Source organism: Sebastes fasciatus, chromosome 3 (assembly GCF_043250625.1).
Source record: "Sebastes fasciatus isolate fSebFas1 chromosome 3, fSebFas1.pri, whole genome shotgun sequence".
NCBI lineage: Eukaryota > Metazoa > Chordata > Actinopteri > Perciformes > Sebastidae > Sebastes > Sebastes fasciatus.
The window spans coordinates 24,171,187-24,185,178 of record NC_133797.1 but is presented as its reverse complement, the minus strand read 5'-3'; the positions used below and the strand labels follow the sequence as shown (position 1 = coordinate 24,185,178).

The 13,992-nt window shown below is 38.5% G+C and overlaps 1 protein-coding gene across 1 annotated transcript; it reads left to right on the top strand.

The window, feature by feature from the left end:
* Positions 1-558: 558 nt before the first annotated feature.
* LOC141764473 (ADP-ribosylation factor-binding protein GGA2-like) lies at positions 559-12,767 on the top strand. The gene is made up of 16 exons (XM_074629741.1): positions 559-731; positions 2,329-2,413; positions 2,948-3,023; positions 5,194-5,292; positions 5,710-5,833; positions 6,015-6,115; positions 6,196-6,276; positions 6,365-6,502; positions 6,955-7,168; positions 7,289-7,468; positions 7,556-7,623; positions 7,707-7,816; positions 9,077-9,240; positions 9,358-9,527; positions 10,142-10,252; positions 10,753-12,767. The coding sequence occupies exons 1-16, from the start codon at positions 689-691 to the stop codon at positions 10,861-10,863; spliced, it is 1,875 nt and encodes a 624-aa protein (XP_074485842.1). The 5' UTR covers positions 559-688; the 3' UTR covers positions 10,864-12,767.
* The last annotated feature ends 1,225 nt before the right edge of the window (positions 12,768-13,992 follow it).

Sequence of the window (13,992 nt, the reverse complement as noted above, 5' to 3'; positions counted from 1 at the left end):
TAACAATTAATATAATAACAGCACATCATATTTTATAAACTCAGTGTATGCTTTGAATATAAAATCATTACTCGACTTTTTTTCGACATGCAATACTATGACTTTTTTTTTTACATACTATACTATGACTTCTTTTTGACATAGTATACTATGACTTTTAAATCTTTTTTCAACAGTATACTATGACTTTTTTAAATCTTTTTTCAACATAGTATACTATGACTTTTTAAAATCTTTTTTCGACATACTATGACTTTTTTTTTTACTCTTTTTTTAACATACTATACTATTACTTTTTCGACATTCTATACTATGAATTTTTTTTTCTACATGCCACACTATGGCTTTTTGTTATCAAATAAATGTCGTGTGGAGTAAAAAAAAAAAGTACAATATTTGTATCTGAAATGTAGTAAAGTAGAAAATGGGATTCCTCTAGTAAAGTACAAGTACTTAAAGATGTAGTAAAAGTATGGTCTGGTTGGTGTTGGTGGTGAGAGGTGAGGGGAGGGGCCGGCTGTGTTAATGTAATGACTCTGGTGTCAGTCAGTCATCAGGAGGAGGTGAACTGGGCGTGTGATCGTCACATGTTTCCAGACAGGCTGCAGACTGACACCTCCGCTTCCCCCAGAAACACGCTCACAGCTCGGCTACTAAACCTCTCTGGACCCGCAGGAGACGGACGGCCATGGCGACCGGTGACAGCCAGGCAGCGTTTGACTCATGGCTCAGTAAGTGTAGAGGATGTTTGTTGGTTGTTTTACTTGTTTTAAGCTTATCATCATCATCTCCACTAACTGACGCTGTTTGCTAACGTCAGTTTGACTTAATTACAATAACAGCTCGTTATTATATTTGCAGTTAAATTGTGAATGTGTCGTTTTATTTAAACTTTAGTAAAATAAGTTTTTGGTGCAGAAAGTACCAGTTCGAACAGGAAGTTGTTGGTTAGACCGTGCGCGTGCCTGACGAGCGCGTGTGTGGTGTGTTGTGGGTCGTGTTCTAGAAGGGAACCAGCGAAGTGGGGGGAATTCTCGCGAGATATGGTCAAAGGTTAGGAATTGATCTCTAGGATAGGTCGTCGGGCAGAGAGTCTCGCGAGAGTTTGTGCAAGTTATTGCAGATCTCAGATCAGATTTCTCAATTTGCGGGCTACCTTCTAGAAACGATCCTCTGCGCCTCTGCTGTACAGGCGCATTGTGGCAGAACATTTATATTCCTTCAGTTGATGAAGGAAGTTTCAGATGTTTTATTTGAGTAAAAGTATGCACACTAGCAAGTTCAAGACCTGTATTTAGACATATACTGAAAAGTAGACTATATATGTGTATGTATGTGTATATATATGTGTATATACATATATATGTGTATATATATATATGTGTGTGTGTGTATATGTATATATATGTATGTGTATATACATACATATATATGTGTATATGTATGTATATACAGTATATGTGTGTATATGTATGTGTATATATATATGTATGTATGTATGTATATATGTATAATATAAGTACTGTGAATCTTAAAGGGACCTTTTATGTTCCATTTCCAGCTCTATATTTTTATTCTATTAAGTCTCATATCCAACATTTTGGTTGGTTTCTTTCAGATGAGTTTCATACTTCTTGGAAGCTTTTGAGATAGTGCCAAAATGCTTGTTTTCAATGTGGCTCACCATTAGAGATGCAATTTTTTTGTTGTTTTTCTTCCCCAAAACAGCCGTATTTAATGAGTTTATCATGTTCAGTGCATCGTCTGAATCTTCAAAGTAATTAATAACTTCATTCAACAGATAAATAAAGTGGAGCAAAGTCAGCCATAAAGTTAAATTGTATCTTTAAATAGCAGTTAAAGTATACTAACTTATGTGCTGAAGCGATTGGTTGATTAATCAGTTAGTAGATTGGCAGAACATGAATCATCAACAATTTTCATAATCTACTATTATTTAAGTCATTAAGCAAAAATGCAAAACAAAAATATTGTCCTCTGGACTTTTGGTTGAGCAAAACAAGCAATTAGAAAATGTCTTGGAAATTCTGATGTGCATTTTTTTTCACATTTTATAGACTAAACAATTACTCAAAATTGGAAAAAACAAACAAAAAAACTTGCATAGAGTACTTGAATGTGTACAGTAGTTACACTCTGTCTTTACACAATTATATTTGTAAGATGTGGAGACAGAGTGTCTGTCTTTCAATTTCACTTCCTCGTTAAATTATATAATTATGTGCATTTGCAAGTATTTAATCTAATTATATTAAATATATATATAATATATTTTTGGATGTTGAACTTGTTTCTCTGTTGTTCCAGACCAGGCCACAGATCCAAACAATGAAGAGGACAGATGGGACTGCATCCAGGGCTTCTACCAGCTCGTTGACCAAGAGACTGATGGGTAAACTGAACACAGTCTGTGCTCCTCATCAAAGCCTTTCCTTATTTTGAACTGCTTTATGCGCTCGCTTGCTCGCACACAACCCGGCACGGATTCTCAGATCACATTCAGACTTTGAACCTGAGCTAAAGTTTTCAGCGGAGGCCGTTTGCTTCTAGAAGTTACTTTAACGCAATTGTGGCGTTTTGAGAAAGAGTTGCTTCACATCCATGTTGCCATCACAGCTTCTCAGTAACACCATCATGCAAGAGCGAGGAAGAACTCTGCAGCACCTTTTTTCCCCCTCTGACCCTTTTTCTTATTTTCAATATGAACATGTTATAATGTCTAAATGTAATGTAAATTCAAAGCTAGCACGGATGGAAAAGTACAAGTTTTTAAGGTCTTCATTTGTTTCTGTTTGCTTTACTCAAACAGGACAATGTGTGGAATCTGTGTGAATAGTACTTCTTTAAATGTTGGCGTAACATGTTCTTGGCTCACGGTCTGCTCAGGTATTTTAATGTGACCTAAATCTTAATTTTCTGCTTTCAGTCCACAGATAGCCATTCGTGTTCTTGCCCATAAAATCCAGTCGCCACAGGAGAAAGAGGCTCTGCAGGCTATCACTGTAAGTAATCCGATTCTTCATCTCTACATATGATACACATTACATAGTTTATTTTTTATCTGTTGTTAAATATTCAATCTATTTTCTTTATGTTTTTTTATTTTTTTTTATTTAAGGTGTTCTTTTTTATCCTTTAAACCTGCAGGAGGCAGAATATATTTTGCATCATTGGGCAAAAATTCCACAATAACCTTTCAGCATTTTGTAATTCAAGTGTTCTGAGAGATAACTAGACTTCTGCACCTCCTCATGGCTCCGTTTTCAGGCTTTAGAAAATGTAGCCTGTGACGAGAGACTTTGGCCAATCACAGGTCATTTCAGAGAGAGAGCATTCCTATTGGCTGTGCTCCGGCTGGTGGGTGGTGCTTGTAAAACTTTCTAATTTTACAGCTAAACAGTACACTACAAGATGTTTCTGAAAACATTTGAGGCGAGAAATAGTCATTACAGTAACAGAATATTGATTCATATTTGATCAGCGCTGCCTAGTTTGATCGGACTTTGCGAGTGATTGACAGCTGCTGAGAGACGGGAGACTCCAGCTCGGCTCTGATTGGTTGTTTGCCTCTGATTTGTGAAATCATGCGGATGTCGTTAGGAGCACCGGAGGACACAGAGGCACATGATTTTTTCAAATTACCTGTCTTATGCTTTACTGTCAGGATACAATGACCGTTTTATAGAAATAACTTTTTTTAAGCATATTTGCTCCATTTCTACCAACTGCAGCTGTAAGTCAGTGGTTCTCAAACTGTAGTGCTCAGAGTTATGACGGGTGGGGCGCATGTGACCGGGGGGAAAATGTGATGCGCAATTAATGTTTTAATGTCTGAATCCTTTTCACGGCGGAGCAGTAAACAAATTGTCTCTTTATACATCCATAGTAGCACTGGTGTTCATTCAGACAGGTTTAATCTGTAGGTTTACAGAATGGACAGATATTTGACAGCGACAAAAAGAAAAATAGACAATGCTTCGGAGACTAACAAGATAACGCGCTCATCTGACGGTAATCAAAAGAAAATATGACGAAGTAGGGCTGCACCGAGTAGTTCGAAGCTTCATTCATAACGTTGACATTCTAATTATTATTAAACTAACAGAAACATTAGCCTACCTTCCACCTTCTCTTCCCTCCACTCTCTCAATCACACACACATAGTAAGCAATGCGACGCTCCGTCCGTCTCTGTAATTGCCCCAGTCCAAAAGTCAAAATTTACTGAAAAAAGAGAGATCATAATTATTTCCAAAATTCACTCCATGTTTTTATCTAACAGAAAATTCTGCTTCAGTCCCTATTTTTTTGTCTTTTAGCCTTTTTAAAACAACAGTTTCACTGTGGTTAAAAACTGTTTCTCTCCCGCAAGCATCTGTATTAATGGGGCGGTCTAGCAGAAATCCAACAGCACCATAAATTACATTTATACAAATAATAATAAAGGCGGTGGGAGATGAAGAGAGACCAGTGTGTATTTTAAGACTGAAAACTCTGGCAGCTGACAGTATGAGATCTAACAAATTAAGACGACATTTAGAAACATTACATCTCACATCTTAAAAAAGTGGTTTGATAAACTCATCCTACCAACCTATTTAACATACTAGGACTACCGACTGCGCGTGAATACATTTCTTCCTCCAAAGGGGGGAATGACAGAAAAAGTTTGAGAACCACTGCTTTAAAAAGTCAGTCACAAGATGTTTGGTATCTGTGTGGACAAACAGTACACATCTGTTCTTATTTAATGCAATTTACTATGGGTTAAACACCGTTTAACACTGTTTATCACAGCATCTTTAAAGGTACGGACCATTCATTGAAAAACAAATGTCTTTGTTCTAACCCTGGGGGAGGGCGGTCCTGTGAAGAATATCGGTGACTAAATTTGATCACATGGTGACATGAGGGATTTAATCTGCATTTTTAATCTGCTGTGACAGCACACGGTTTGTCGTTCACACATTAAAGAGAGCTGCAGCGTTTCACTAGAAAATGTAATTTAAGGAAGATTCTCGAAGGCTCATGTGACATTTAAAGTTGGTTAACCACAAACATGCAGTGACAAATCTGTTCTCTATCTCTTTTGTGTTGCGTAACTTTTTTCTTTCATTTTCAATTGAAAAAGCTTCTGTTGAAAATGATTTTATTCTGACTTGGTGCTTTCCAGGTTCTTGAGGCATGTATGAACAACTGCGGAAAGAGGTTCCACAGGGAGGCCGCCAAGTTTCGCTTCCTCAATGAGCTCATCAAACTCTTAACACCAAAGGTAATCATAGAGAAACAGGTGTCCTCATTTCCCTATTTGTGCATGTACCAATACCATTTCTTTGCAGCCGTTATAAAATCTAAAATCAAAGGTAATGAATTGTGTCTGCTCTGAGTTAATTGGGCAAAAGGTAATGATAGCACACACAGGTTTGACTGTTGAGTTTCAGTGTTATGTATATTATAATAATAATAATAATAATAATAATAATAATAATAATAATAATAATAAATAATAACAAGGGGTGTCAATTGATTAAAATGTTTAATTGCAAATAAATCACAATTAAATATAATACAGATCAAACGATCAACACAAATAAAAGTGTGAAGAGTTAAAGTCTAATAAAAGAATGTAAAAGTTGCTCTTTTAAGAACGATACTGATGTGACTGACCTGGCTGATCTTTTCTGAGCAGTACTATGGCGCGTGGACTCCAGAGAAAGTTAAAGACCGAGTGACGGAGGTCCTCTACGGCTGGACTCTTTGGCTTAAAGAAGAACCCAAGATTCAGGAAGCTTACAACATGCTCAAGAAACAAGGTCTGGATGCAACATATACACTTTTAAACTCTTGAGAGTAGCCTGAGCAACACTTTAATTATTCACATGATATATTAGGAGTTAACAGATATACAAAAGTGTGATATATATTGTAATGTGTTGCTTATTATTATATCCTTCTCTCAAGAATAAAACCATCTTTCCCTTTTTATTATTTCAGGTATTGTGAAGAAAGATCCCAAACTGCCAGACAAAGTTATAATGGCACCTCCAACGCAAAGAACCGCAGACTCTGTTTTTGACCAGGAGGACAAGGCCACGGTGAGTGTTTGCACATAATAGGACACCTGCTACTTTCACATTAAGTTTAATCCTGCTAAAATGTGTCTCTGGATCATCAGCTATTAGCCAGGTTACTGAAAAGTGCTCGTCCCGAAGACCTGGAAACGGCCAACAGACTCATTAAAAGCACCATCAAAGAGGTGAGCAGTGCGGCTGGTGTAATGGTCATGTTTGCATTTGTAATTGTATTAATTTGTTATTGATTCGTTTGTTTATGTTTGTTTTTAGGAGCAGGAGAAGGCAGAGAAAGTGTCAAAGCGTGAATCTACTCTGGAGGAGGTGGAGAGCAGTACCAAAGAGCTCGAAGAACTACTGGACCAGCACAAGATCACTGGAACCTCGTTACAGCCCAGTGATGACGTGAAGGTAAGTTGGACATTATACACACAAACAAACAAACAAACAAACAAACAAGCAGCTGTTCAGGGCTGACCACAAAGAGTTAGATGTTTTTTGAGACCCAGTGTGGAAGTCCAGTGATTGTTGTCCTTCTATCGCCCTCTACTGGCTAATTTGTTTCTCTCAACGTCCAACATCTCTGTGAAAATATAATCCGCAAATACTGATTTGTTGACTTTCTGGTGAATGCAGTTAGGACCTGGTTCACATTTAAATGTAATAAATGATGTTTAAACAACAGTCATGTCTAACCTAGATGTCTAACCAACCAAATGTATCTATTGTGGCAACAAAGTGATATTTGAGCTTAGGAAACCTACAGGTATTTTCTCAGAGGAACGCATGTTTCTCCTCACTGTAGAGAATGTGTTTGTGTGCGTGTAACTCCACAGTTGATCCTTCCCTCTTCCCCGCTGCAGGCCCTCTACGAGCGCTGTGATCGGCTGAGACCGAGCTTGTTCCGCCTGGCCAGCGACACGATGGACGACGACGCAGCTCTGGCACAGATCCTGGCGGCCAACGACGAGCTAACGCTTGTAGTAAACGCCTACAAAGACCGAGTGGGGAAGAGAGAGTGCAACGGAGGAAGAGAAAGAAGTAGAAGTGAGGAAGAAAAGGAAGATAAAAATAATGGTAGGCCTCTATTTTGTACACTTTTTTTTTCTGTTAGTCCCTGTGGAAAACACTTTGGCCTTGTGTTTGGCTCTGCTCTGTGCTGCTTGTATTTGATCTTGTTTTCTCTTGTTCCTCCAGCTCCAACGAGTCCCAGAGAGATTAAAAGCTACCACCTCATCGACCTGTCAGCACTGGACTCTCCACAGACGCACAGAAAAGCTGATTCACCACTGTCCTTTGAATCCTCTTCACCCATGTTTTCCTCTCCTCTGAAAAATGCCTTCCACTCAATGGCTGAACAGAACTTAAATGAAATAGGTAAGCCTGCATTTGTTCCTATTTCTAGTTTGTTCTCTCTGACAGCGATGATTCATAATGTAATGATGTTCTGTCCTGTGATTACAGAGTTAGATAATCTGGTCTCAAAACAGACTCAAGAGACATCAAGGTCGTATTATGAAGATCTGCTGCAGGTGAGGCTCGGATGTAAAGTTAAAATAAATAAAGCTGATTTTATTTGGAAGAGTGTTTCACACAGTTTATCTTCTTCTGTCAGCTTAATGGAGATGTTCAGATGAATAATGCTGAGCAGAACGGAGGGAGAGGTCTTGTGTTGAGAGCCCGTGGATGTGGAGGGAGCAGTGAGGCTAATGGGACAAACATTTGGTAAGGATGGAGGAAAGAAAGAAACCACTGTATGATGTGGCTTATGTATAGAAACTCAGAAAAAAAAGTTTGGAAATTTGTCTTTGGTGGATTATTTCTCTGTTGTTACAATGCTAATTGGCATTGTATTTTACATGGTTGGAAAGCCTGTTTATTTACCTTCACAATGATGTCCAACTTGTAAAGATCATGCATTTGTGGGATGAGCAGCACAGCTGATTATGTGGGGAGCGCCCAAGAAAAATTTGCCAAAATGCTCCGTCAATGGTAAACAGTGTGTTCTCCTGTTGGAATTGACTCTTGTTTTGAGTTGTTTGGTGGATTGGATGATTGAACTCTCTATCAATAACAAGGAACAAACAAGACATATTGGCAATTTTATATTTTATTCATTTAATACACCGTCAGGAGCCTCAGTAGCGAGTGGAAGATCCATACACAGCCACAACAGCCTGGCACCTCCTCCTCAGGCAGTGTCATGGTGTGGGGCGGCATCTCCCTCACTGGCAAAACAAGGCTTGTCATCATTAAAGGCCATCTCAATGCAGTGAGATATTGGGATGAGATTCTGCAGCCAGTGGCGATCCCATATCTCCACAATCTGGGACCTAACTTCATCCTCCAAGATGACAACGCTCGCCCCCACAGAGCCAGGGTTATCACAGACTACCTCCACAATGTGGGAGTAGAGAGAATGGAACGGCCTGCCAAGAGTCCAGACCTCAACCCAATTTAACACTTGTAGGATCAGCTTGTACGTGTTAGAGTGACCAACACAACCACGCTGGCTGACCTGCAATGAATCCTGGTTGAGGAATGGAACGCCATCCCACAGCAACGTGTGACCAGGTTGGTGACCGGCATGAGGAGGAGGTGCCAGGCTGTTGTGGCTGCGTGTGGATCTTCCACCCGCATAAAATACATTCTCATTCCTATTTACGGTCCCTAATTTACTGTTGTCTTGTATTTACATGGACTGTCATCTTAGATAATAAAGTTTATTGTTCAACTGTAGATAGTCAGATATATCCTTATCATTATATTTTGTTTTGTGCATTTATGTAAAAAAAAGAAAAAAATAGATTTATTATTTTGTTATGTTTTGTTATTCTCAAGTTTTGGTTTCTGCCTTAAAAATCCATCATCCTTGAGGCTCTAGTCCAGGATGTTTCATTGCACACAGAGGAACACGCTAAAGCTTGTTACTCTGGCTTCATTTACCATCCTTATTATTTCTTAAATTACCTTTTCTTCCATCAGGTGTCTCCCTCACAATCAACAGTTTACTACAGAGTCAGGATCACCGTCCAAGTTGCAGAAACAACTCAGTGAAATGTCGGGATCTCCAGAGAAATTAGAGGAACGCTTGTTTACCCCACAACTCCTGAAAAAAATCTCTGTTCCAGTGGAGACCATCAAACCCAGTACGTTTATGTGGAGAAACAGCTGGTTTAACTTTGTGTTTCATAGTTCCTCTGTTATGTGTTTATTGCACACTGGATATCCTGTCTAAACGTCTGTTGTTTTGTTGTTTGTGGTAGGTAATCTTGCGCCGATCACTTTTTACGATCGGGGCGGCGTCCGTGTCACTCTCAATTTTGCTAAAGGCTCTCCGCCGGGTCATCCAGGTGTCGCTGTGCTCGTCCTCTCCACAGTGAACACATCTACCCTCGATGTGAAACACTTCCTGTTTCAAGCTGCTGTTCCAAAGGTGAAAAAAAAATTCAATAATAATCTCTTATCAAAATAATTTATAGTATGAGTGTTTTTTTGTTTTTTTGTTTTTTTAAATAAGGTGTGAGTGGGTTTTGAACTGTTGGTCGGACAAAACAAGTAATTTAAAAATGTCACTACTCACAAAGAACTTGTTACAGGTATTTATTGTACTTGTTTACATCCTCTAGAATGTGCAATTAACAGAAGAAGTGGAAACATAAGCAGTCATGCAAATAATTTGTATGTTGTGGTCTTGTAAATTTTTTCTGTAACATGTTCTTCCAATTGGAAAATAATCCATGACAAGATCACTTTTCACATGTAGTACCAAGTTTGGCTCCAAACAGTTGATACATCTTCCCTCCGGTAGTGTCTCAGTGTTTCAAGCAGATGCCCAGTGTTGATGGGTCGAAGCTGCTTTACAGAGCTTGTGTTACGGTTCATTGTGTTACTGATGCCCCGTCCTGGAGCCACTTTAGATTTGTCAGACTCCCTCTGGCATGTTATGCACATTCCCTTCCATCATTCAACAAGTTGATCTGAGCTGACCTGTTTTACATTAATGAGTTGAACATCCAGGTAATTGTCAGTTTATTACTTCTCCTGCAGACCATGTCGGTGAAACTTCAGCCTGCCTCAGGGACACACCTGCCTCCTTACAACCCTCTCCTGCCTCCGCCTGCCACCTCCCAGGTCCTCCTATTGGCTAATCCTCAGAATGTGAGTTTGAGGAGCGCTGCTGATCTACTTTTAAACATAATAGCGACTGATCTAACGCCCTACTTCACTGTTACTAATAGGACATAAAACTGTAGTACTTGTATATAAGAATCATTACATTTCAGTGTGTTTGTGTTTATAATTCTGATTTTATTTTAATTTTTTGTGGTGCAGTGTTGTCGTCATAGTTACTATTAAAAAAGTCAGAAATTGTCATTGTATAGTAATGTGTTAAAATGCCAAAAATCATTGTATAGCAGGGCATAAAAACGTTATATAAAAGGTCAGTGCATAGTATGTCATAAAAAAAGTAATTGTATAGTATGTCAAAGTCATAAAAGGTCCGTGTATAGTATGTACTAAAAAGTCATACAAAAGTCATAGTATGTAATAAAAAAATGGTCCTAAAGTCATTGCACAGTATGTCATGAACAAAAGTCAGTATACTATGTCATAAAGAAGTCATAGCTGCATCTAACATGTTTCCCTCTTTCCTTTAGCAAAGGGTGCGTCTACGCTACAAGCTGACGCTGACACACGGAGACCAACAGCTGGACGAGACCGGAGCTATTGACAACTTTCCTGACTGGACCTCTTTGATCGGCAACTAACAAACCTCTTGGACTTGGATTAAAAAAACAAAAAAACTCTGGATCTGAAATCTAGAATCTGAGAGCGGTAAAGTGAAGAAATCTCAACAAAAAGATGGGAAACTTGTGACCTCACCTGCAGTCGATCCTCATGAGGTAAACAAACACACAGAGCAAACACATATCAAGTCTGTATTCTCATCAAAATAATCTCAGAAACGTTTACTGTATATTACTCGAGAAAGGTGAGTAGACTCTATATCACACCTAAAAATGTTTACGGTTCAGGTGGGTTTGGTTCATCTCTGATTGTACCTGGTTCAGGTTTCTTCTGCTGTTTCTGCGACTGCTGCCTCCTGCCTGTTGTTATAGTGCAGTTTGATCATATAGTTCACTGAACCCATATGTATGCTGACATGTGGCTAGTTACATGTCTGCACATGAAAATGGTTATTTGTTTATTTTGAGTATTTGATGTTAAAAATTCCCAAAGTGCCTTAAGATTGAAGTAAGTGTTTGTAATATGTATTTTTTTTTTAAGAATGTGGTTGTCTTAAGAAATGAATGTGTGAGTAATCTGTCAGGAAAAGATGTGTATTTGCGGGTAATTTGCTGAACTTGACAGCAAAATGAATGAAAAACGTAATGGTACCATTGCTCTGACGTCACGTTTTATACAAGTTGTGTTTTAAGCACTGCAACTTAAAACACGAGCAAATGAGGGAAAGATCTTCACCACTATGACTAAACAGAGGAAGCATTTAGAAAAAAATACATCTGCAAATACATTAAGCGCAAACAAATCAAGAAACACTTTTCCCAACTCGCAAGACATGAAGCATAAAGAAATGAGCTACAAATTAGAGCTGCACAATTAATCTAAATTTTATCGAAATCACAATATGACCTACTGCAATTTTCAAATCGCAGGATGAGGAGAAAATCACAATATTTGTTGAAGGTGAAATGTGTGTCAAAATACCATTTTAAATTAAATGATGTGCTGCAGAGATGCCCTGGCCTACACATAATATTCACGCAAAAAAATCCCACCATAATCATTTTAATGTTTTTCAGTGAAAATGAGAATAATGATGTAAAAATGATCATTCCCTCTAATATTGCAAATCATGTTATAATTGCAATATCAGTCAAAATAATCGCAATTGACATGCTCACTTTATGATAATCACATACAGTTTGGGGCAAGTCATAGCCAAGTCAGCACACTGACACACTGACAGCTGTTGTTGCCTGTTGGGCTGCAGTTTGCCATGTTATGATTTTAGCATATTTCTTTATGCTAAATGCAGTACCTGTGAGGGTTTCTGATAAAATATATATATGTATAATTAATCATGATTATCTATGGACAATCATGCAATTAATCGTGATTAAATATTTGAATCGATTGTCAGCCCTGGTTAATACTCATACGTGAAGTTATTTGGTCAACTGAAACTAATACAACCAGTATGACATTATTATAAGCATAATAACAATATTTTCTTGTGTTTTTTAAAATGTTCTATTTGCAACTTTTTTAATGCGTCTGTTTTGTCAAAGTCATGAAGATCATTTCGTAATTTGTTTGCTTGTTTTCTTAAGTTTCAGTGTGTTGAGCTATCGGGCTTTCGGACACAGCACTAATTACGTGTGATCAGTGTTTCCTGGTCGGCTGTTTTATACTGTGGAGCTTTATAATTTTGAGCCCAGAGCAACAAATTCAGAGCAACTTAACCTGCTTAATCATCTATTACTGTCAGATTTACACAGACTTCAAAAACAGTCCGCAAGTAAAAGTTTGTCATAAGAGTTTTGGACGACTTAAAGCCAATGTGAATATGTCTTTGAATGCTTGTCTACCTGTCCAACAGTGTTGCTCTGCCACATGTCATCAATAAATACAGTCTGTAAAGCTCAAATTCTGTCTCATCAAATCGTCCGTTTCACTTTCTGACATATTTCTTAGTGTTAAACAGACGCCACCATGCCTCTTGAGATCTTTACCTATTCAGTGTTTCCCTTATATGCAAGCAGTAGCTGCTGAATTTTTTTTCTTTTTTTTTTTAAAGGTCACATATTATACTCCATTTAAACTAGTTATTATAGGTCTCAGACACCTCCAAACCATGTCTCTGAAGTTTTTTTTCAAAAAAACAATCAGATCATGCATTCCAGCATGTCTCTATAACCTCTGTTTCAGCCCATTTCCAAAAGTGCTGATTTCTGTGTCTGTAGCCTCTGTCTCCTCCCACTCTGCTCTGATTGGTCAGCGTTTTCTGTCAATCAAACGTCCTCAACAACAGCGTCACCCTCCCCCTCCCTCCCGGAGAAGCTCTCTCTCTCTCTCTCTCTAGAGAGAGAGAGAGAGAGAGAGAGAGAGAGAGACGAGTGGAGAGATAGCAGCTAGAATAAAGTTTATAAACCACTTTAAAGTTTATAAACCAGAAACTTCACCCAGCGCACGTTACCGGAGGAATCTGATCAGAAATCGGCGACACATGATGAACATCTGCGGTCCAGATTCCAGGTTTTCCTGACGGTTTCTCTCAGGTAAATAATACTATTTATATCTCTGTTAGTTAGCTCAGTGTTTACCTCATGCATCAACTCTGTAAACCGTAAACATACACTCTGTTTTACGTCTGTCTTTACAGATCCATCTGTGAGAAATGACCGACAGAATCATCCCAGAGGAGAGCAGACAGCTGTGGGCAGATGGCTGAGAGCAGATAGCTGAGAGCAGATGGCTCTGTTTACATGGAGATACAAAGCTAACCCGGTAGCATGTAGCTAACCCGTTAGCATGTAGTTACATGCTAACGGGTTAGCTACATGCTACCGCTATGACACGGTGTGTAAACACAGCGACCATCAGGGTGGAAAATAGAAGATGTGAAACAGTAGTCAGTTCATTATTTCTGCTAAAAGATAAATGTATGGAAGATCAGAGTAATGGTATATTATTTACAGTAGTAGCTGTCTCTGTGTTACCATGACTACAGACCACCGGAGCTTAGCTTACCATAGTTTACCAGAGCTGAAGACTTTCTCCTGTACCATGTTAACATAACTAACTAACAGGTGAGATGATTACAAATGCTGTGAATAATTAATATTGTCATCTGTCTACTCAAATAAAGTTTG